Source organism: Myripristis murdjan, chromosome 1 (assembly GCF_902150065.1).
Source record: "Myripristis murdjan chromosome 1, fMyrMur1.1, whole genome shotgun sequence".
Lineage (NCBI taxonomy): Eukaryota > Metazoa > Chordata > Actinopteri > Holocentriformes > Holocentridae > Myripristis > Myripristis murdjan.
This window is the reverse complement of record NC_043980.1, coordinates 18,962,897-18,983,724: the sequence shown is the minus strand read 5'-3', so window position 1 is coordinate 18,983,724 and position 20,828 is coordinate 18,962,897. Positions and strand designations below refer to the sequence as shown.

At 38.7% G+C, this 20,828-nt stretch overlaps 2 protein-coding genes across 3 annotated transcripts; both read right to left on the bottom strand.

Annotated features, from left to right (window-relative positions):
- Nucleotides 1-1,198: 1,198 nt before the first annotated feature.
- fabp2 (fatty acid binding protein 2, intestinal) lies at nucleotides 1,199-4,808 on the bottom strand. The gene is made up of 5 exons (XM_030061054.1): nucleotides 4,698-4,808; nucleotides 3,427-3,516; nucleotides 2,365-2,537; nucleotides 1,773-1,880; nucleotides 1,199-1,432 (listed from the first exon to the last, which is right to left on the bottom strand). The coding sequence occupies exons 2-5, from the start codon at nucleotides 3,491-3,493 to the stop codon at nucleotides 1,382-1,384; spliced, it is 399 nt and encodes a 132-aa protein (XP_029916914.1). The 5' UTR covers nucleotides 3,494-3,516; nucleotides 4,698-4,808; the 3' UTR covers nucleotides 1,199-1,381.
- A 2,649-nt stretch (nucleotides 4,809-7,457) lies between these two features.
- On the bottom strand, nucleotides 7,458-20,629 carry gucy1b1 (guanylate cyclase 1 soluble subunit beta 1). 2 transcript variants are annotated; one of them, XM_030061044.1, is made up of 14 exons: nucleotides 20,516-20,629; nucleotides 20,103-20,176; nucleotides 18,688-18,788; nucleotides 18,344-18,462; nucleotides 17,966-18,163; nucleotides 16,551-16,781; nucleotides 16,186-16,302; nucleotides 15,029-15,162; nucleotides 13,891-14,088; nucleotides 12,120-12,357; nucleotides 11,233-11,373; nucleotides 9,490-9,644; nucleotides 8,960-9,130; nucleotides 7,458-8,598 (listed from the first exon to the last, which is right to left on the bottom strand). In XM_030061044.1, exons 1-13 carry the CDS (start codon nucleotides 20,516-20,518, stop codon nucleotides 8,977-8,979), a joined length of 1,863 nt encoding a protein of 620 aa, XP_029916904.1. In that variant the 5' UTR covers nucleotides 20,519-20,629; the 3' UTR covers nucleotides 7,458-8,598; nucleotides 8,960-8,976. The 2 variants fall into 2 exon arrangements, with proteins under 2 accessions (XP_029916904.1, XP_029916895.1); XM_030061035.1 differs by having other exon boundaries at nucleotides 7,458-9,130.
- Between the last annotated feature and the right edge of the window lie 199 nt (nucleotides 20,630-20,828).

The following is a 20,828-nucleotide window of genomic DNA, read 5'->3' as shown; positions in this document are numbered from 1 at the left end:
CAATGGCACAATTTACCCCAGTGTATTCTCTCTAATGGCACAATTTACCCCACACTGGGGGCAAGTTGTGCCACAAAACCACTTTTTTTTCGAAAGCTATATTTCTCAAACAGTTTATATAAGATCCAAAGTGATTGTTCCCAGGGATGCACAACATCCTAAACTATATGTGCATATTTTAGTTGGAGGCATTATTGTAATCCCCTCGCTTTAAAGGCACTTTAAGTAAAAATTGGCACTATTTACCCCACTCTCCCCTATAGGCTATACAGTATTTTACAATGTAAGCTGTTCATATTATACATGGCCAAAGTTTCTCATGATGAGGGAAATATATGTAACAGTAACTCCTGTGTGCAAACAGCTCAGGGTTCACACTGTTCTGAGTACTAGGTTTCCAATATTTTAGCTGACATGAGCTCAAAACAAAATTTCCTTGGTCATCTGCAAGAGTGAGAGAGAGAGAGAGAGAGAGAGAGAGAGAGAGAGAGAGAGAGAGAGAGAGAGTTGCAGTGGTCAAGCAAGCTGGAGAGTGAATGAAGAGCGGGAGCAGCAATAGCGAAAACAAAGCAGTGAAACAGAGAAATTTCTCTCGATTTTTCCTCATTGGTTACATTGTATAGCACAAATAAACATGCCTGGATTTACTGTGAATGCAGCCTGAGTAGGTTTACCGTTTGCTTTCCGAACTTCCACAACAGGACTTTTAATTGACTTACATTCATTCTCTACAGCCCTAACAAACATATGCCTAACCCTAATTTTAACCCTAACCTTAACATAACTCTAATAAGCACCTTAACCAATAAGCCAGCATAACCACACAAAAGAAAAACCTCTGTCACCCACCAAGGAAGAAAGTTTTTGACTTCCAGCACCTGGAAGTTGGCCAGTCAGAAGAAAGTGAGGTTTTAGGGAGGGGGGCCTTAAAGAGACCAGAGCTAAATCGTCTTGTTTCAGGGACAGGATGAACTGAGGGGCTTCATAAAGGGCCAGTATAAGATAAATAAGGGTTTTGTTGTTGTTGTTGTTGTTGTTTAACTGTGAATCATGCAAACCTACTCTAGTGGAGTCCCAGAATAAAAACTGAAAAGTTGTGAATGAGCATAATTGGTCCCCTTTAAATTTGCACAAACCTCCATAGAGCATTAGAAAATATAAAGAAAGAAAGACAAAAAAGAAACACATACAATAGACTGTTATGAAATGGCTTTATTTCTGCAGGTATCAAAACCAAACACTAATCAAAACATTTTCATATATAGGCATTACAAATTTGTCTGCATCATAACTAGCCAACTAATGAATAATTCAGTACAATACTGTATGTAATGATGAAGTGACACATCCCTGAAAGTGTAGATTTGTGCACCACTTTGCTCTAACCCCTCTTGAAAATCCTCTTGGCATCCACACCGTCGTAGTTGTAACTCTGTTGGAGAAAGTTCATATAAGAGATTTAAGAACGTGACAGGTAGTTTGGGTTAATTTAAAATTGGTGCATATCTAGCAGCAGGTCCACTTAATTTGAATGAGCTACATCTAATTGGCTACATGACAGGCTGACCACTGCAAGTGTTTTAAAAATGTATTATGTCCATGCAGAGATAAATAGCGACGCTGTTGTCTCAAATATTTGACACAAAGGGAAAATTTAGATGTGTATACACTTGATTAAGAAGTTCCTTTTCATATTTATCTGAAAAGACTTCCCAACACAGACTTGGCGCTTAATTGATTGAATAGATTATGCGTCAATAAAGTCAACCCACCTGGATAAGTTCGTCTCCTTGGATGACCCTGGTGGTTGTCAGTTGCTTTCCATTGTCCTTTCTGGTGAAAAGTCCTTTCAGCATGTCTCCCTCCATCTTCCATGAACCCTGTGAGGTCAAACATGAAACTTTTCATGACATAAACCATTAAATCTTCTAGATGCACCTAAATGAAAAAGGTGTGCAGAAGTAAGAAGGGCAGGTTGTCTTGGTTATTCCAGCATTTTTTTTTTTATTTTTTTTTTGGCTATGATTGTAGAAGGAAGTGAGTACAAGCTGACTGTGTGTGCAAGGGTGACCACAATAAAAGTTCAGCCTCAACGTATTGATTACTTTTCCAGCTGATTCCTGAACTCTTCACGACTGCAGCTTAGTGCAATGCTTACAGAAAAGTTCAAAGTCCAACATGAATGCAATGCCTAGCCCATCTCAAAGTATTTGGAAGTAAGAGAAAGGTAAGGCAAAATTACTTCAATATAGGTAATACTTAGGGAGCCATTTCATTGGATCTTGGATCTGGATTTTGAATTTTTGCAAAGACTAAGTCCCTGTGAATAATTACGAGAGTGTAATGAGGGATAGTGGCGCTTACTGTTAGCTCTGTGCCGTCTGCAAGGCTGTACTCAAAGGTGACTCCCAGGGTGAAGTCTATTTCCAGTGTGCGGAAAGCACTGCTCTCCTTGACATGAAACTTGTCCCCAGTTTGTTCGACGATTATCTTGAGGTTGTCGTGAGCAGCCAGCTTCCTCTTCACCATGTTAATTCCTATCGACAGACACACAAAATATGTTTCACAGGCCCCGAACAATCAGAGGAAGTTACTCATGATTTAATCACTTTGGATGAACATGTGTTTGAGTTCCTTTGTTTCAGTGATGCCAAGCAGGTACAAAAGTCAAATAAAAACAATGGGCCATCACTGCACTAAGTGTTCATTTTTTTTTTTTTTTTAAACACTGCTTGCTTTACTTTCCAACGTGGTTAATTACTATATCTCTCAAGTCTTAAATGCGTACAGGAATTCAAAATTTCTGCCAAATGTTATCACATTTTTAAAAATAAAATCACATTATCATATTGTGATCTGTTGCATAGATGATAACTAAATGTCAAGATGTGATAATACTCACATTATGTGCTTAACCCATGCAAACAGCCTAATAAAGTCTTTGAGGAGGTCATTAACAAACCATTTTCTCTAATTGTGCAGAATTTCAAAGACTGCAGATATGCAGTTGCAGAAATACATAAATTACACCAGAAGCCTCCTATCTGTGAAAGTGGTGTGTGTGCACAATTCTCTGCAACTTGTCAGCTGGAAATGATATTATAAATTATACATTGTGATTATACATTTACTCTATACATACATATTCTATTCTGTAGATATTTTGCAGATGCATATCTCATTATACATATAGTCTATGCAAAGGTTCAAAGGTGAAAGGTCTAGGTAGATATTCTATAGATATATCATAGTATTTTTTTATTATTATGTTAACAGGGTATACTAAGGATTTTCTTTTCTTATATTCTTTGTATTGAGCTATTTTATTTTATTATTTGTTATGTTTATTTTATTTTATTTTATCTATCTAACTATCTATCTATCTATCTATCTATCTATCTATCTGTTTTGCTAGAAGTCACTCACCCATCTGCTCCATGAATTTCTCATAGTTCTCATTGCGGTCAACTTTCCAGGTGCCGTTGAAGGTCATGGTTACGGTGAGGCTGGTCAACTCTACAGCAAAGGAGTGTCTATTAAAGTCTGTGCTGCTCCTTTTAAACCATGAGTGTAGGAAGCACACCACTCGCTTATCTCAACAGATATCTGAACGCTGATGTGGCTGGTTAAAGCTCATTGGTATACAGGTTTTTTTTTTTTTTTTTTGGTTCAAGGCTGTACCTGGTGCTGTTGTCGTCTGTGAAATGCCATTATTTTGAGCGGAGTAAGGTGTTGTATGTTATGGGGCACAGCAGAGTGGTGGCTATCCTGTTCTACTTGTATATATGATTACAAAGGGTGTTGGTCCATGTTTACCACAGCATCAGTGACTGAGCATGCAGCAGCTGAGCAAACATAAACTAAAGAAATGGACTGAAGTATATGATTGAGTGTAGATTTACAGCATTGAGAAATCCGTTTTTTTCTTTTTTCTCCTTGTACCTCATGTAGCCAGATATCCACAGCAAACTGTTGCTGCAAATATGTCATTATTTTGCACTCCTTTGTGTTTGGCCTTATGGATATGATGTGACCAATTTTAATATTGTGTAATGTATCAGCCACACTAAGTTGTTGTGAGACATATTTGCATTAAGTTAGTATTATACAGACATATTGCTCATCTTATGAGCAATATGTCTGCACATATGTCTTACACATATATATATATATATATGTGTGTATATACACACACACACACACACACACACACACACACACATATATATATATATATATATATATATAATAAGATAAAAGCACAAGATAAGCATAAGATGAACAATATGTCTGTATAATACTAATTTAATGCAAATATGTCTCACAACAACTTAGTATATACATATATATATGTGTGTGTGTGTGTGTGTGTATATATATATATATATATACATATATTCATTCATTTATTTATTTAATTCATTTATTTATTTTTGTGTTCTGTCTTGTATGAAATGTGCTATAAAAATAAACCTGACTAGACTTGACTACTACAGTCTATCCAAAGGTCAACACACAGCATGGGAATATCAGAATTTCTGAGATTTTTTTTTTTTTTTCAAAGTGTTCTGTGTTTTTGAAGAGGGTGTTTCAAATTAGAACTATAAAAAGCCTACCTCAGCAAAAACAGGAAAATTATCAATAATATACGCACTCAATACAGATGTAAGTGTCTTATAAAGTTGACTTTTCCTCACCTTCAAATGCCCTCCAGTGAATGTCACTCTGGTTGTCATAATTGACCTTTCTACTCTCACGCGAGTGATGTAATCAATGAGAGAGTGGCAGATATATTTGACTAAGCTAATCATTAACCCTATTGTATTCTACCCTAGTTGTAGTATGGTGTCATGCATGTAAGTTAACAAGAAGTCGACCAAACGCTAACTTTGCTCATTGACTGACTTGACCTCGCCTTATAACCACTCCCACACCCTATTTCCTGTGTTGCCACACTTTCTTCTCTGTTCTCCTCTGTCGGTGTGGTTGGCTGGTATCTGTGTTTTAGGTCAACAGCCTGACTCTGTCTCCACATCCTGTTATCCCTGGTTCCTCTCCCCCTGCCCTTTGCACAGCCATTAGCTTTGCTCCATTCATACATTTATGTACTGTATTCTGTCTTTGCTTTATCAAGTCTTGGCACCTCTCTGATGTTTTCCTTTCCACCCCTCATCTTTTGTTTGTGTCTCATATGCTGGAGTATGAATGCCTTGTGTGAATGAGATGGTCTTCCTCCCAGGACTGACCCTCCACCCAGCTCCAAACCTCAGTCCCCTTTGTCCTCCTCATCACCCCCCCTCGTCTTCCTCATCCCCCTCATCCTGGCTGCTACAGCAGCATCGTGGCTGTGCTGCCTGCCTTGCTGGTTTTGTAGTCTTTATTTTGTCTACTTGTGTGTTTTCTTTTATCATATGATTATATTGTTTACAATTTCCCCACTTGGTTGGCATCTATGACACACCTGTCAGGTCATGAAGGGGTCTCCTGTCTCTGCTGTGTCCTTGCTTGTAAGGATTAAGGCAAGGCATGTTTATTTGTACAGCCCCATTCATGCACAAGGCAATTCAAAATGCTTCACAGAGGCATATTAATACAGTAAGGACGGGCAATGGGTAATGGGTAAGCTGTTGTAGCAGTCCCCATGTGCTTAGGAGGCTGTTCCACAGGTGGAGAGCAGAGGAGCTAAAAACTGCTTCACCTCGTTAGGTTTTGATTCTGGGAAGCAAATCTCTCCCAGATGACCTGAGGGGTCTAGACGCCTCACAGGGTTCAAGTCAATCAGAGATCTACGCACGCCCAAGACCATTTACTGCTTTGACTAGTAAGATTTTAAAGTTTATTCTTTGACACACAGGAGGCCAGTGCAGTGATTTGAGAATTGGTGTGATGTGCTCCACTTTCTTAATGAGCTGCAACTGTCTGATTAATTTTTTTACTTAGGCCTGTGAAGACACCATTACCAGAGACAAGCCTGCTGAGAATAAATGCATAAGTAAGTTTTTCTGTATCATTTTGAGGCAAAAATCCTTAAATTACTGCTATGTTTTTGAGGTGGTAGTAGGCTGACTCTGTAATTGGTGAGCAATGACTTTTAATCTTTCTTCTTTGGGGGTGAAAACAATTATTTACTTTTTTCTGTGTCCAGTTGTAGAAAAAATGTAGATTAAGTCGGGGGTGTTGTTTGCTGTAAACTTGTGGGCCTGTAAAGCGCTTTGACACTATAAACCCTGATTCTAGGCTCTAAATAAACCTACACTAGAAAATTGAAGCTTGAACGTGACATAAAGTAGTGTTAGGGTATCGAGTTTAACCCTTTAAACTCTGATCTTCCTTTCCCTTCCCATTTTTTTTCCATCCTGTATAATGTCACATACATAATTTGTATCTGCTGGTTTCAACATGTCACTGAAGCTACACCAGACTTACACTGAGAGAAATATTCAAACCGAAGATGCCATTGTTTTATGGCTGCACCATAACATCAAAAAATAAATAAATAAAATACAGATGTCTTGTGCACCATTTTATACACATCGCCCTGTAATTCAGCAGAAAATTTTCTCAGTGGCAACTTTATTAGGTCCACCTGCACAATCTAGGACAATCAAATACTAATGTTCTGCCATAACGCTTACTTTTGCGATGCCTATAATGCTCAGGTTTTCTTTTTGTCACAGTAATAGAGGTGTTAAATCAAATCTGTGTGTGGCACTGAGGTCATAGTTAGTGCTGCTGTTGTACTGGACTGCATTTTATGGAGAGATGTTTCTTATATTCTGCCCCCCTCAAGTATATAAATAGGGGAGGACATAATATTAGAAACACCTCTCTATATAATATAGTCCAATACAAGACCTCTGCAAACTACAACCTCAATAATAAACATAGAATTAAATTAACACATTCTCCACAATGTCAACACAAACTGAACATTATAAACTTTCTTGAAAGGTAGAATTTATGGCAGAGCTGTTGCATTGAACTGCATTAGCCTGGACAGGTGGATAATAAAGTGGACACTGAGTGTATTTAGTGTCTTTGGAAACCTTAGGAGCTCCTCTAGAATTTCAAATAAAGCTCTGTGGGTTTGGACAAAGCTCGGCCATGCAGCGGTAACAAACCCACAAAGAGACACCGAGCTGAAGCGGTTAAGGAATTTGTTTCCCCAGTGTTGTAATGCCTACAGTGGCCACTAGAGGGGGTACTTTACTAAATTACAATATTCTTTAACTGCCTTCAGTGAATCTTTCGGTTAGACAATATTCTTCCCTTTTCATCAGAAATTAAAGCTGAGTCAATACGCAGAACTTCAGTGAGCAGATTACAAGATTTGTTCTTGATAAGGCAAAGTTTTCCATTCCTTACTGTGAATTTCAAACTTTTTTTCTATGTATTTGTGAAAATCTTAAGCTACAAACAAGAAACAAAAATCAATACCTAACACATCCCAGGAGTTCTTGTGGCTGTCTTTATTTATTAACCTCCCCCAACAAAACCAGTGTTCACATATAATAATAATGTCTCAGAGGTTGTGGACTCTCAGCACCACCGCAGATTCAATGCAAGAACATTATGCAGAGTGTAAGAATAATTTTTAAAGAATACATGGTGTGGGGTGGGGAAAAAAAGATACATAAACATTTGTGAAATTAATCCAAGACACAGCACAAAACATTTTAGAGTGTGAGAAAATTATTATGGAAGCATGTAGTTATATTCATTTTTTTATTATTATTATTTTATTATATACAGTCATTATTTTGTTTTTGTAAACCTATAAATGTAGGTTCTGTTTTCATTTCTACCTATATCACTTCGACCAATGTATCTCTTACCACAAAACAATAAATACCAAATAATGTCAACAAATAAATATGTAGATTTTTTTTTTAACAGTATCTCAGCAATGATCTATAGTAGTGAAAATACCTAAAATTAACTTTAAGATGAATGCCAATAATCAGAGAGCTGCGATATATTCTGTGGTGTGTAACCCAAATTAAGAGATTATTTCAATCACAGGATGACAGTAATATTAAAATATACTGACACAGTGTAGCATTATACATATTTGTGCTTTTTCTATATCGGGCACACCCTTATGACTTCCACACTAACCAACCATGAAAACCCTCTTTCACTTGTAGTACAACCATGTATAACTGGCACAGAGGTTTCTGTGCTAAATAACTGCTTAACAGGGGTGTTTCACTGTTAATTTTCTGTATACATAGCCTCAAAATTCTTACTCTGAGTTTTGGGAGCCCGCTCTTGAGAAACGACACAAACACAGCAGAAGGGCTCTTGCTCTGCTGCAGCTGAATCAGACTTTTCAAGCTCTGAATGCCGCTGTAGCATATTCAGTCAGATAATTATAACTCACATCCTCTAAATGAAAACAGGTCCTTCAAAATATCTGCCTGGTACAAAATATCAGACATGAACAAAATATCAAGCTATTGATATTGATATTATGCTCTATGCTACAGATCTTTATTTTGTTTTACAGATTTATTCATTCGGCCTGTTTTTATGTTGAACAATAGAAATGGTTAAAACAAAACAGGAATGTGCCTCATCGATGACCTGTCAGGACACCTGGAAAAAAATGTCTTTATTAACATCAGTTGTGAAACTATTATTCACTGATATACTTTCGAATAAAATTATTGTGTACATTAAAAAATGGTGTGTGTGGACTTGACATGAACACAGTCAGGAAAAATAGGAAAGAAAAGCGCTGGGATACTACAGTTTAAATTCACTTGTAATTAACTTTGTTTCTTCATATTAAAAATATCTATGTGCCCGTGAATAGATAAACACTGTTTGTCTCATTTGGCCTGATCCATCTCGTCACTGCATGACCATGTACACAGGTATCTGCTGAAGGCAGTAGCACGCTGAAGCTCCCATTAATAACGTCTGTTGATGTTGCTGGTATATCTTCTAGTATTACCTCGCAGACCATTCAGCTTATTGGGAGGCCTTCGCTGTGTTTAGCTCTGTGTCTGTGGGTTTCCTCGACAGAAACCACACCTTCATTGGTTCCTTCTTTCCTTTCATGGTTACCGGTCCTCGATACTCCAAATGGAACTGGGGGTCGGCATTCTCAGCCGACTGCAAACACCTGCAAAACAATTACACAAATTTCACCCGTCACAAATGAATGTGCAATTTTTTTGCATTTTGTAGCTTATGATTTTGATTCTTTGATACGGTGAGATTTTTGTCTGCATCAACAAAGAAAATGTTTTTGTATGCGCAGGGCTGCTCCTGTACTTGTTGATGTTTCCAGTGAAGTCCAACCCCTCCTCAGGCTCTAATATTTTATAAACACATTACTTCTACTCTAGATAACCATTTAACCAGGCTGTTTCAAACCCACCCTGCTGCTCAACAGCCAGTGGTAACATCATAACACAATTTTACAAAGAAAACACATGACAGTGTGCCATACATCTGACGTGAGGAGACGCTCCTTCTTACCGGTAGGTATATTCTGAGACATTTATTTTCCCCTTCTCGCCAGTAGTTTCTGTGCGACTTGTGAGGTTGACTGTATTTCCAAAAAGGCAATATCTGGGCATCCTCTGGCCAATCACCCCCGTCACCACTTCTCCTGTGTGGATCCCAATAGTAATCTGACAAAAAAGGTAAAAAAAAAAAACAAAAAAAAAAAGTTATTCCCCTAATAATAGCAGAATAATAATGGACTATAATTGCACTCCACTCTAATTACATTGTATGCTGGTTGTCATGCTGGTTGCACGCTCAACAAATAAATACATCAATACTTCAATGTTCAATACGGGCAAACCATGTCAAAATTTTTATCGTAAAACTGAAATCCACAGCACTGAAACATGGGGGTGCTGTTCCACTAATTAGTGGGAAAACAAGTGGAAAAACCTGCCAATCTATAAATGATTTACAGTCACAGCATCTATGGTTCATCCATTTCAACACTGTATGCCTTCAGCAAAAGACACATCCTACCATCGATGAGGTTACATGTAAGACCATGTTAATGAGTTGTGCAATATAAAAACAAGTATAAAAAAAGAGACATTTTAGCAGAGCAGCGATCTAGTTGAATGTTTCCTTTATGACTGTTGAAAAACTGAAAATGTTGGGAACAGGATGGTGGGTGGATAAAAAAGGATAACTTTGCCAGACAACAGTGCACAGACAAAAATAGCTGCTTAGGTTTGCCATAACTTAACAATTCCAAAAATACTCTGCAGCATTTTTGCAGACTCTGTAAACTAATAGTTACATTTTCATTTCTGTGACAAGCGAGGCACTTCAGTGCTTGTTGTCTTCAGAGCATGAACAAGCTCTGAGTGTCCCAGCCAAAGTAATGGAAATCTATTTTTAGCCACAGGCTGGTAAGATGATTTGAGTTTGTTGCTGCTGCCAAACTGGACTCCTCTTCAGCCAATGCCACATCCCCAATAAACAGACTTTTGTTAACCAGACGTGAATTTCCAAAGTTAAGTCTCAGCAGTCATTGATACAATAACAAACTCAAACGGTCAGTTAAACAAAAGCCTGCTGTTTTACATCCAACTTATGGCTGCTTGTTACGTCAGCATGGAAGTATGTCCGGTTACAAAGACATATTTAAAATAATTATCCTGCTGAAATCGCTCATTAAAAAATGCCAAGAGGTCAACTTGATGTTGTTGTTACAATTACTATACTGTCATGTTTCTTCTCATATTAAGATAAAAAGACAAAAACAAGCTTTGAGCTGATAAGCATTAGGGCTGGATGATATATCAATATTATGTCAACATCATGATATGAGAATAGATATCATCTGCAATTTAGAATATCATATGATATGGCATAAGTCATCTTTTCCTGGTTTTAAATGTTGCATTACATTATTTTTATCTGTGCTTATGATTTACCTCTACCTACTTAGTCATCATATCCACATTACTAAAAAAAATGTGTTGTGTCAATATCTTATGATAATATTATTTTATCTTATCGGAATAATCATCCCAACAGTATCATCACAGTATCAATATTGAGGTATTTAGTCAAAGATATTGTGATATTTGATGTCATCCACATCACCCAGCAGTAGTAAGCATACAGTTGATGGTATACAAGTTGTCAAACCCAAAACCACAAGTACAGTATTTTGATAAGAACATTATCAAGAAATACAGAAAAAGAATGTTTTCTGAAGCCAAAGAACCATTTAATGCGTCACACCTGTACTGGCTCATCATCCACTTTGACCTGTCCGGCAATCTCCATCATATCAAGAGCGAGGTGGCAGATTGACTGGGCGTGGTGTGTGCACGGCTCCGGGAGGCCACTCACTGTCATGTACTTGTCACCCACCGTTTCAACCTGAGTAAAGAAGAACATTTTGTCATTCCACCACACAGTCAAGTATGTGACATCAAAACCCAAACTGCTTTGTTTTGCTTTTGGCAAAACTTTGTTACACAATGATCCCATTGTGTAACAATGGCAGTTTTTTGACTCACCCCACAACCAGAAATAAACTATACACCCACAGACAAACACTTATACACTTACGTCAGCTTTAAGACATTCAGGGCCTCTTAGAGCCCCGCTAAAAACTTGGGACCACCTAGTCATTGAGCTTGTAGAGTAAATATTACTTCTTTTGGTGACCCAGTGCCTGAAACCCATCCTCTGGAAGAGGCGAGGTCTGTTTGACTTCTTAAAGTGCATTCTTGTCTGAAAGGCTGGAGTGTAAATCTGCTACATGAAGCCTATAAAATGGCGTAGTCCCTCTGTAAAACTACATGTTGTTTGGACCTTAGTGCCACTTTTCTTACATAGAAAAACTCAAGTCAGCCGATGTAAATCTTCTCTCACTGACTTGTATGGGCTTACATTGCATAATATGATTCAACGGAGTGGGTGCAGTGTGTTACAACTGGTGGATTTGAGCTACAGAACGAGTGGAGAACAGGCATTAGCAACACTTAAATTCCCTAGTGTATGTCATGTCAAGATAAAAGTGTCAGTCACACATTTTTATTAGTATTAGTCTTACTGTATACATTCCTTTACATTCCAATAAATAAAGTAATTTTCATAGATGTATAACAACATATTCCAACCTTGTACACATAAGGGTTCTTCCGAGAGTCTGTCAAGATGTCAAATCGTGTGTAAACATCATTGAGCAGATTGACTATCTTGATGGCTCCCTCGGCTGAGGCGTGCTTGCTGCAGAAGGCGTTGAATCCCACGATGCCACTAAAAAGGATGGTTACGTTGTCGTAGCGTTTTGCCGGGACCGGTCGTTTGTGTCGCAGCTCGTTGGCCACAGACGGGGGGAGAACCGAATAGAGCAATCTAAGAGGAAGCAGAGAAAACTGTATTTTTGAAAGAAAAGTGAAGTGATGGTGAACTTAGCAAGCACAGTAATAGGCTGAGGTTGCCCAAAGTCCATGCTCCAGATAAGTGTTTGACTTGCTCACCCACCACCTTTTGGTTAATTCTTTATGCAAGCTATTCTCAGCTGGGGAGGGTGGTGTTTCTATGGTAACTGGTTAGATCATGGATGCCTGTCAAAAGCCAAAAGCCTTAAATGATGCATCAGAATCAGAGAAGGGCAAATGATATATACACAGATAGATTTCACCACCAAGATATGGGTATGCAAATGTAATTACCAAAGAAATATGACAACAGATTTTATCTGTAATACCTTTTGCTTTTCACATAAAAGGACTTCCAGATTCCACTGAACCCTCTGATCTGTTTCTTAAAATACACACCAGAGAAGTTTTCCTCAACATATCAGTGAGGTGCACAGATCCCCTCCCAAACAGCAACAAACATGAAGGGGCATATACATATGCATGTGATTTCGTTATCAGAAACCATACTGTTGTAATCCTCCAAAAAGCAATCACAGAGCAGCGGTGCTCTTAAATATTTAGAGAGGAGCCCTGAATTCTAATCAATGCTCTCAGGCCGAGTCTTCTCCTGAGGCACTCTCAGACTAGGGAATGGCAGGACGAATAATAATGAAATCCAACAGCAGAGCTAAAGTCTTTTCCTATGAGAAGATAGGACTGCTACAGCACACTTAATAAGGAGTGTGCTCCACCTCCATGTTCATTTCCAGCTGTCTTCTGCTGCTGTGCCAAATTACTAGTATCTTCACCACAACACAGACTTACAAGTAGCTCAGGCAAAAATAACAACAGATTCTGACCATAGGTGGTCCTACTGTCCTGCAGTCCGGACACAAAAACGTGTCTGAGACCTGCCAGCGGATATTTCCTGTCTTCACCATTTTTTGTCTCAAATCCATCCTTAAAAGGGAATCCTTGAGGAATTTCTCTTTACTCTCCCTAACAGATTAACTACTCACTCTTTGCCGTTGACATTTCCAACAACCAAGGAAAACATAACTGAAAAAATAGCAGTATTTATCATTGCAAGCTCATGTGGTTGGCTGTGTTTACATAGGGGCATAATGGCACATAATAATAACTGTACTTCATTTCTAAATGAGTTATTTGAGATAGTTTACTTTAGGGGAAAATCTTGTGAGATTTGGATGACTGAAGAGTGAGGTGATTGTTCAGAAGTCCCCTATTTGTGCCATACCATACATACTAGTAATTACACAAATTACATCATAGGTAGGATGGTGTACAAGTTCACTTTTAAAGTTGTTTACCATATATTAGTCAGATAGACATCAAGCCAGGTTTCAGGATTTGGTTTTAAACTCTACTGATGGAATATTGTCAACATTAATATGTGATTATAATATCAGCATCACTGTTATACTATGCTGTGAAGCTCCAGCATACACTTGGCTTGTAGGCTACACTGATGAACAACTGAAAAAACCTATAAAAATGGTCAAACCTGTCTGTCTTCTTCTTCTCATCCTCCAGGGCTCGCAGTGTGTGCTGCAGACGATCTGTCAGGATCTCCAGCTCTTGGGTCAGCTTGTACTCCTCGCGGAACTGCTCGCCTAGCAGCACCAGGTCACGTGTGGCATCATGCAGCGGTATGTCGCTCAGGTACAGCCCTCTCCGTGTGAGATCGTCCAGGTTCATAACACTAACCACAAAAGGGAAGGGGAGAGAGAGAGAAAAAAAAAACAAGATAGAGACAGAAATGAGAAATATGTGATATGATTTATTTGCATTAGATAATGCAAGTAAGCTGAAACTGGAGTACCTGGGAATGTCTGATTTCTTGCTGTGACCGTGATTTGAGTCTACAGTTTTGGAAGTGCACTAGAGATTTGTTTGTGGTTTTTGCTTGTGGTTTATTTGATACAAAAATAAATTAAACAGAACATCAAGTTTCCTGCCTTCAGATCCTGTGGTGTTGTGTCTCAGTGAGTCACAGTCACCTCCTCAGGCGACTGGACACACTCGTCTGGTTCAGGCCATGTTATTCCCCGTCAGACAGCAACCTTTTGTGAAAACACTGATCTTGTCCTATGCAAAGGTTAAGGACTCTTGAACCTTCCTCGCATGCACATAACACTTCACCATGTCTGATTGGCTATTGGAGGCCCACAGAGGGTAATGGTGGCGGCAAGAGAAGAACCAATGCAATTTCTGTTTTCAATTACCTGAAAGCAGGTTTAGTTATTTTTATTTGTGTGTTTTCAGCGACCTTATGTTTACACATTATTTGTTTGTGAAAAGGCTAAAAGAAAAAAAAAATACATCTGCACTAGCTAGTTGAACTGATTAATCTTATCTCTATGAAAATATTTTAAACAAGCATTCATGTTTTTATGCAATTTTGTAGCAATGATATACTAAATGCATCAATTGTCCTCTCCCCATTAGGCAGTTACTGAGGCCAGTCATCTCCGTTCTGTGATCAACTGCAGTCAGTATGTTCACAATGACAAAATAAGATGAATACTGACCTTTGAACAAATAATTCAACTGCGGTGATTACATGAATAGTTTGTTTTGATGTGTGTATGAACTCTAGCCTTTGTTTCAGTCTGGGGAGACACAGCCGTGGGCCGACCTACCTGGGTGAGCAGAGAAAAAGGATGTTCTCAGCCTCTGGCAAGTAAATCATCTGTCCTTTCAACCTCAGACAGCTGATCTCCACCCCTGTCAGCTCATCCTCGTTCTCTACAGTCTCCACATTCAGCAGGCCCTCCTGTCAGGATTACATCACACTTATAAGCACCTGGAGGATAAATAGTTTATAAAACGTCCTTCAATAAATATACTACAAATCTGGACGTCACCTCAGCGCACTCTTTGTTTTGAAAGCTGTTCAGAACTTTTGCGTGTCACACATCCTCATTATCACTTCCAATAATCGTCCTTCTTTGGAGCAAAAAAGCTGACATGCTATGAAAGAAAAGGGCTCAACTTTCTATGGCTTTTTGTCCATTTGAGAATACATGTTTGTTGTCTTCTGACCCTTGCACTCCACATTTTTCCATGCTTTTAATATTGTGGGAGCGGGGAATTTAAGTTTGCTCTACTGTTACACTCATTCTAAGTCACTCTGGAAAGTACCAGCTAAATGCATAAATTGTAGCATAAAATGACAGCTAAATTCCCAGTAAGAAAATACAAATTCCACTGATTCATCCTTGAAATATTCTGACCCAGACCTTTCTGCTTGTGTAACCCAATCCATTCTAGGCAATCTTTGCTAATAAAAACCATATCCTGTCAAAGTGCAACGCAGCACCTCACAAAAATGAGGGAGCTCATCAGCATCTGGAACTCCCTACCACAGGATCTGCGACAACTGTGCCTTCTTTTAAAAGCTTATCTTTTTTTTATCACTCAAGCTTTCATTTAGGTTTAAAGTATGTGGTTAACAGATAAAACTTTTATTTCAGAATCAGCACTACTGCTATTCCATTTTAATGATAATATTCTTATCTTATTCCATTTATATTGTAATACCTTGTGATTTTATGTTTTTATCTTATCTTGTATCTTCTTATCTTTTATATTCTATTTTATCTTAATCTTGTGATGTATGTGTTTCTTTTTTTATCCTGAAACTCACTGAGTCTACACTTGTTATATGGAATGTGCTACATAAATAAACTTGACTTAGACATCTCAGAGCGGTTTAGTTTGCACGCATAAGGGAGGAAGTGATGTGATCAGCCACTGATTCCACAGAATTCAGCGACAAAAAGAGAGATATATCTACCTTGCTTCGCAGCACAAAGACGGTGTTGATGTGTGACAGGATGCCATGATAACTGAAGTCAATGTGAGGACGCACCAAGGAAAAAACCGAAGGCAGGTTACAGGTGCCAGGCTGGAGCTGGGGAATAAAACCCAAACACACACGGCTAAATTACATGTGATTAGATTCAAGGTTTTTACACACCTCCCTTTTTTGCAGCATCCTGAGACGCCTTATAGTAAAATCACCTGCACAATGTGAGCCAAACACACACACAATGCTGCATTGTGGTTATAAATGTAATTAAGTGCTGACATGAGCTAGCAGTGTTTTGTCTGGTGATGTGAAAAAAAAAAAAAAAACTGGCACTGGATCAAAATCCACACCTGAGGCAGCACACGATAAATGGCATTTCCACACTGCGTGAGCACCAGATCCTTGTCAAACATGAGGTGGAATGGAAAGGCCTTGCAAAACGTGTAAGGGCTGATCCGAGTCTCCTGAGTGCCATTCTCCTCAAAGCCATCCAGGTCCTCGTAGAAAGCCTCCTCCTCGGAGTCCTTCTCCTCAATCAGGAACTTGATGTGGTCACACTCCTCGCTTTTTGGTTGGATTACCTACACAGGACAGAGTTATTGAAAACAAAATGAAAAAATGGGTAAATTAGATGCAATTTGTGGCAAATGAGAGAAACCCTCAATACCACACTTTAACAAGCTTTTCATAAATGGGTATGTAAAACAACTGGTTACATCTAGGAATGTAATTATTCTCAAATGTATTTAATTAGTACATGTGATATTACAGAGTTACAATTGTATATGTTAGACTGACATTGTTTGATGGGCTTATGGGCATAGGGTATACTGATGTCAAGCTGCTGGCTCTGCACACTGTTGCTGTGGAAACAGAGGCTCCCGAAATTGGGTGTCACATTTGGAGCCTCATTTTCTTTTCTTTCATTACACAAAGACCTGCTGATGGACATTATACAAACCTGTCTCTACATTGTGATTAGGCTGGATAGCAGGGTGACGCTTGGTTAGAAAATGAAGATGAGACTTGGGTTTCCCCTTGAATGTAAACATGTTAGGTTAATCTCATGCGACATTAATAGATAGATATATATCAGGCTCTGATTTGTGGGCTTCAAATCAACATATAATTAATAACACCAATGATGTCTAGCTGATTATATCCAGCTGTTGTGATTGGTCAAACTAGTTTAGTAAAAAGTGATAAGTCTGGTTGAGCTAAATGAGCATAACTGTACAAGCAAAAAGAACGGGGATGAATGATCTAACACAAGTCAATGGTAAATTAAAATTCTGGCACACTCAGACAAAGTTATAGTAATGTTATGCCAAAGCCTGTGCCTGAAAGACTCCTGACGTCCCCAAGCTGCAGACTCTACAACACAGAGCTAAAAATATCCTCTTAGTCACAGACATTAGCCAAAAATCTTATTTCAACTCACTGCTGAAATGGATTTTTTCACCGTGCAGCAATGTTCCCATCTGGGTATTTTGGACCTAACTGAAGGTGTCTGATGTACAATGTTGTTTTCTCACGTTACGCTCTCCTCCATTATTTCCCGAGACAGACAGACAGACACACAGATGTTCTGACACACCTTTGATCACAGCATGCGAGTGACTTAAAAGCTCCACTGAATTGTGTGCAGTAATTAAAAGGGAATTGTAAAGCAAGCTAACTCAACTGCAGAGTAATGCAAGTCATAAATAAGTAAGTGACTGAGGCCTCACTGCACGTGCCAAAGCAACGCAGCAGAAAAGCAGACCTTCATCTCTATCTCTGTCCCATGGATTTGTTGGGCGACCGTTTTAATGATGCCGATCACAATGTCTTGAAGGCCTTCCCTCTCGGAGTAGTAGTGAAGGATCAGATTGTTCCCCTTCTCTGCATCGGTGCAGCGGAAGGAAGGAGCTCTCATCCCAGGATAAATAGTGCCCAGGTGGTCATGAAGAGCATCCAAATTCTGAAAGTCACATTTAAGATGAGGAAAAACACAGCATTCTCACTCAAGGTACACACCCAATATAACCTTGCTGAAGTATTTTATGTTAAAGTGGCACAGAAGAGTGCTCATTAAACATTGCAATTTTAAAAATGACCACTACTACGTAGTTCTCCTGCAGATAAAGAGGAGGGAGCCAACCTGCAGGAATTCACGGACATTAGATCCTAAAACCCTCAAGATGGTGTCATATCCCGATTCTTGGCAAAACTCAAAAAACATCTTCCCGAACATCTGCAAAATGTCACCGGCATTGATCTCTGAAATACAAAAAGGACACATGCTTTCATTCAACAAACAGTTCAAACAATGATAAAATATCTCTTTTTTACGTGGCATCATCTGATACAACATACGATTTTACTGTTTGCAACAGGATGTGATGATACTGTTATAGTGACAAGCCTCAAGTGGAGCACAATAATACAATTTGCATGTGTTGTATATATATATATATATATATATATATAAATGAAAAAACTTACTCAGAACTTTACTGGCGGCGGCGACAAGATCGTATGTTTTGGAGTCATCATATATGAGTCTAACAAGGAACTGACCCTCAACATCAAGCTGAGCCTCCCTCCTGAAAGAACATCAAGCTGTTACTCATGAAGCGTTTATTTACCACGATACAACTAAAAATACAACTAAAAGCCATACAAATGATAAAACAAGTTAAAATCATGCTCCTAGTGTTAGGCTGTTTGTATGGTTCTACATGATTAAATAATTACATTCAGATTGAAATCAACGACAGTTTCTTTAGTAAATCAGCACAGAAAGAACCTGAAGGTTATCTGCTCGGAGGACAGCTTGGCTGGTCATTTGACAAACCAATAAGCAGCCTGTTAGAAAACCTAATGACCCCCTGATTGCTCAGTCGAACAGAGAAAACAGCCTGATTTGCAGTGCTGAATAGCAGCCACCATTTTATCAGCACATGTAGCAGCTGAGTAAACATACCAAACCATTAAACTTTGACTAAGAATATAAGGAATTCATTTTTTTTTAATTACACTGCCGTCAAAATCTCAAACTAAACCAAGCCTGATAAATTGCATATTAAATAATGATAAGTTACATTTGCAGAGATAACACTGAGATGCTGTGGAGCGCCAGTTTCTCTGCTGGGTAAGAAATGACCGCACTGAAAACATTTACACAAGGCAGCTGCTGCTCTGTGTCTTTTTCTTTTTTTTTTTTAGGTTGGGTCAAGTCTAGGGCAGTTCAGACTACAGATGAAAAATAAACTTAAACTGAGCCAAATATTTCAGCATGCTGAGAAAATATCATGTTAACGCTGTACTTGCAGCCAGCCCTCTGTTTCATCATGATGACTACATGGTACTAAATTTCTCCTATATTCAGTAACCAAGCAGAAATTGGTCTAGTTACAAAAGAATTTATTTATTGATTATTCTCTTAAGACTGGTGCTCTGCAAAAAGGGTATCATCCTCCCTCTGCAGATGATAAATACACTGTATCTGCATGTAATGGACCACTATAGGCCAACTACAAACAAAGCACTTGCATAAAATAAGTATTTTCTGTCCTACATGTTAGTCTACAAATTATAAAAACTATTGTAAACTTTTATGGATCAATATTCCCAATGTGATCATGCTGCCTCATGGTTATGGATTGTTACAGTTACACACTTCACAAGTCACTGCTCCATTTAATAGTTGAATTTCAGTGTTAAACTGCACTGAGAGGATCCCCGCTGACCATTAGGCTATATCCCTGTGAGCCGCTGGCAACACATTTGAATCGTTTGGAGTGAAAGGTTGTTGGCAGTAGGCCTGTATTGTAGCCTCGCTGTCCTGCGCTCTGGTTGACCACATAGTGTAGCCTGTCCTCATAACAAACCAACAGTAAACAGATCCAGAAACTCACTTGATGTCTTCCCACACTTCTGGGCCGTAATTTCTCAAAACAAGCAGCTCCAAGGCGTGATTCACAAAGCCATACTGGAAATTGATGGGAAAACACGGGCAACAGGAGAATATTATTTAACATAAATAAGACACTGGACTGAAATGTGGCTACAGCCTGAAGATGGGCGTTCGTGCTTTGATGCGCACACATTTTATGCTCAAAAGTCTAGTCACTCATTTCCACAGCCTGTAGAGATGTTGTCCACCTGTAAATTCTCTAAAATGATAGGAATTGTTGTATAATAGCCAAATAGTGGTGCCTGAACAGGAAATGTCAAACGCGATCACACTGCGCCAAACAGCAAACAGCTTAGGTTACGAGGATTGAGATATAATATAATTTAATATAATGTAACATGATGATGCACATACCATGATGACAGCGGCTCTTCTTATTCCTGATTTTCAAGATAATACAGTAGATGTCTTACACAACCTTCATCGCTTGGTACAGATGCTGAATCTCCGTGCGCCCATTCCCTTTTTTCCATCAGCCAGGACAGACAGCGAGTCTGACCAATAGGAGATGGAAACAACAGCACGCACGTTAATACTGACCAATGAGCGTAAAGCATGTGTTGTCCGGGGGCTGTCCCGCTGATGTTGATGAACCTGAGGGCTCCTCACACACCAACTTTTAGTCACTAGTCCCCTTGTACAAAATTTGTAATATATTTCATGTAAA

Coding starts and splice junctions, on each gene's coding strand:
- fabp2 (XM_030061054.1), bottom strand. CDS start 3,493: ATGACCTTCAACGGCACCTGGAAAGTTGACCGCAATGAGAACTATGAG. Junction 2,538..3,426: donor GAAATTCATGGAGCAGATGG/GTGAGTGACTTC, acceptor GTCTGTCGATAG/GAATTAACATGGTGAAGAGG. Junction 1,433..1,772: donor AAGGAGACGAACTTATCCAG/GTGGGTTGACTT, acceptor TTTCTCCAACAG/AGTTACAACTACGACGGTGT.
- gucy1b1 (XM_030061035.1), bottom strand. Junction 11,374..12,119: donor AGAACCCTTATGTGTACAAG/GTTGGAATATGT, acceptor TTCTTTACTCAG/GTTGAAACGGTGGGTGACAA. Junction 9,645..11,232: donor TGGATGATGAGCCAGTACAG/GTGTGACGCATT, acceptor CTTTTTTGTCAG/ATTACTATTGGGATCCACAC.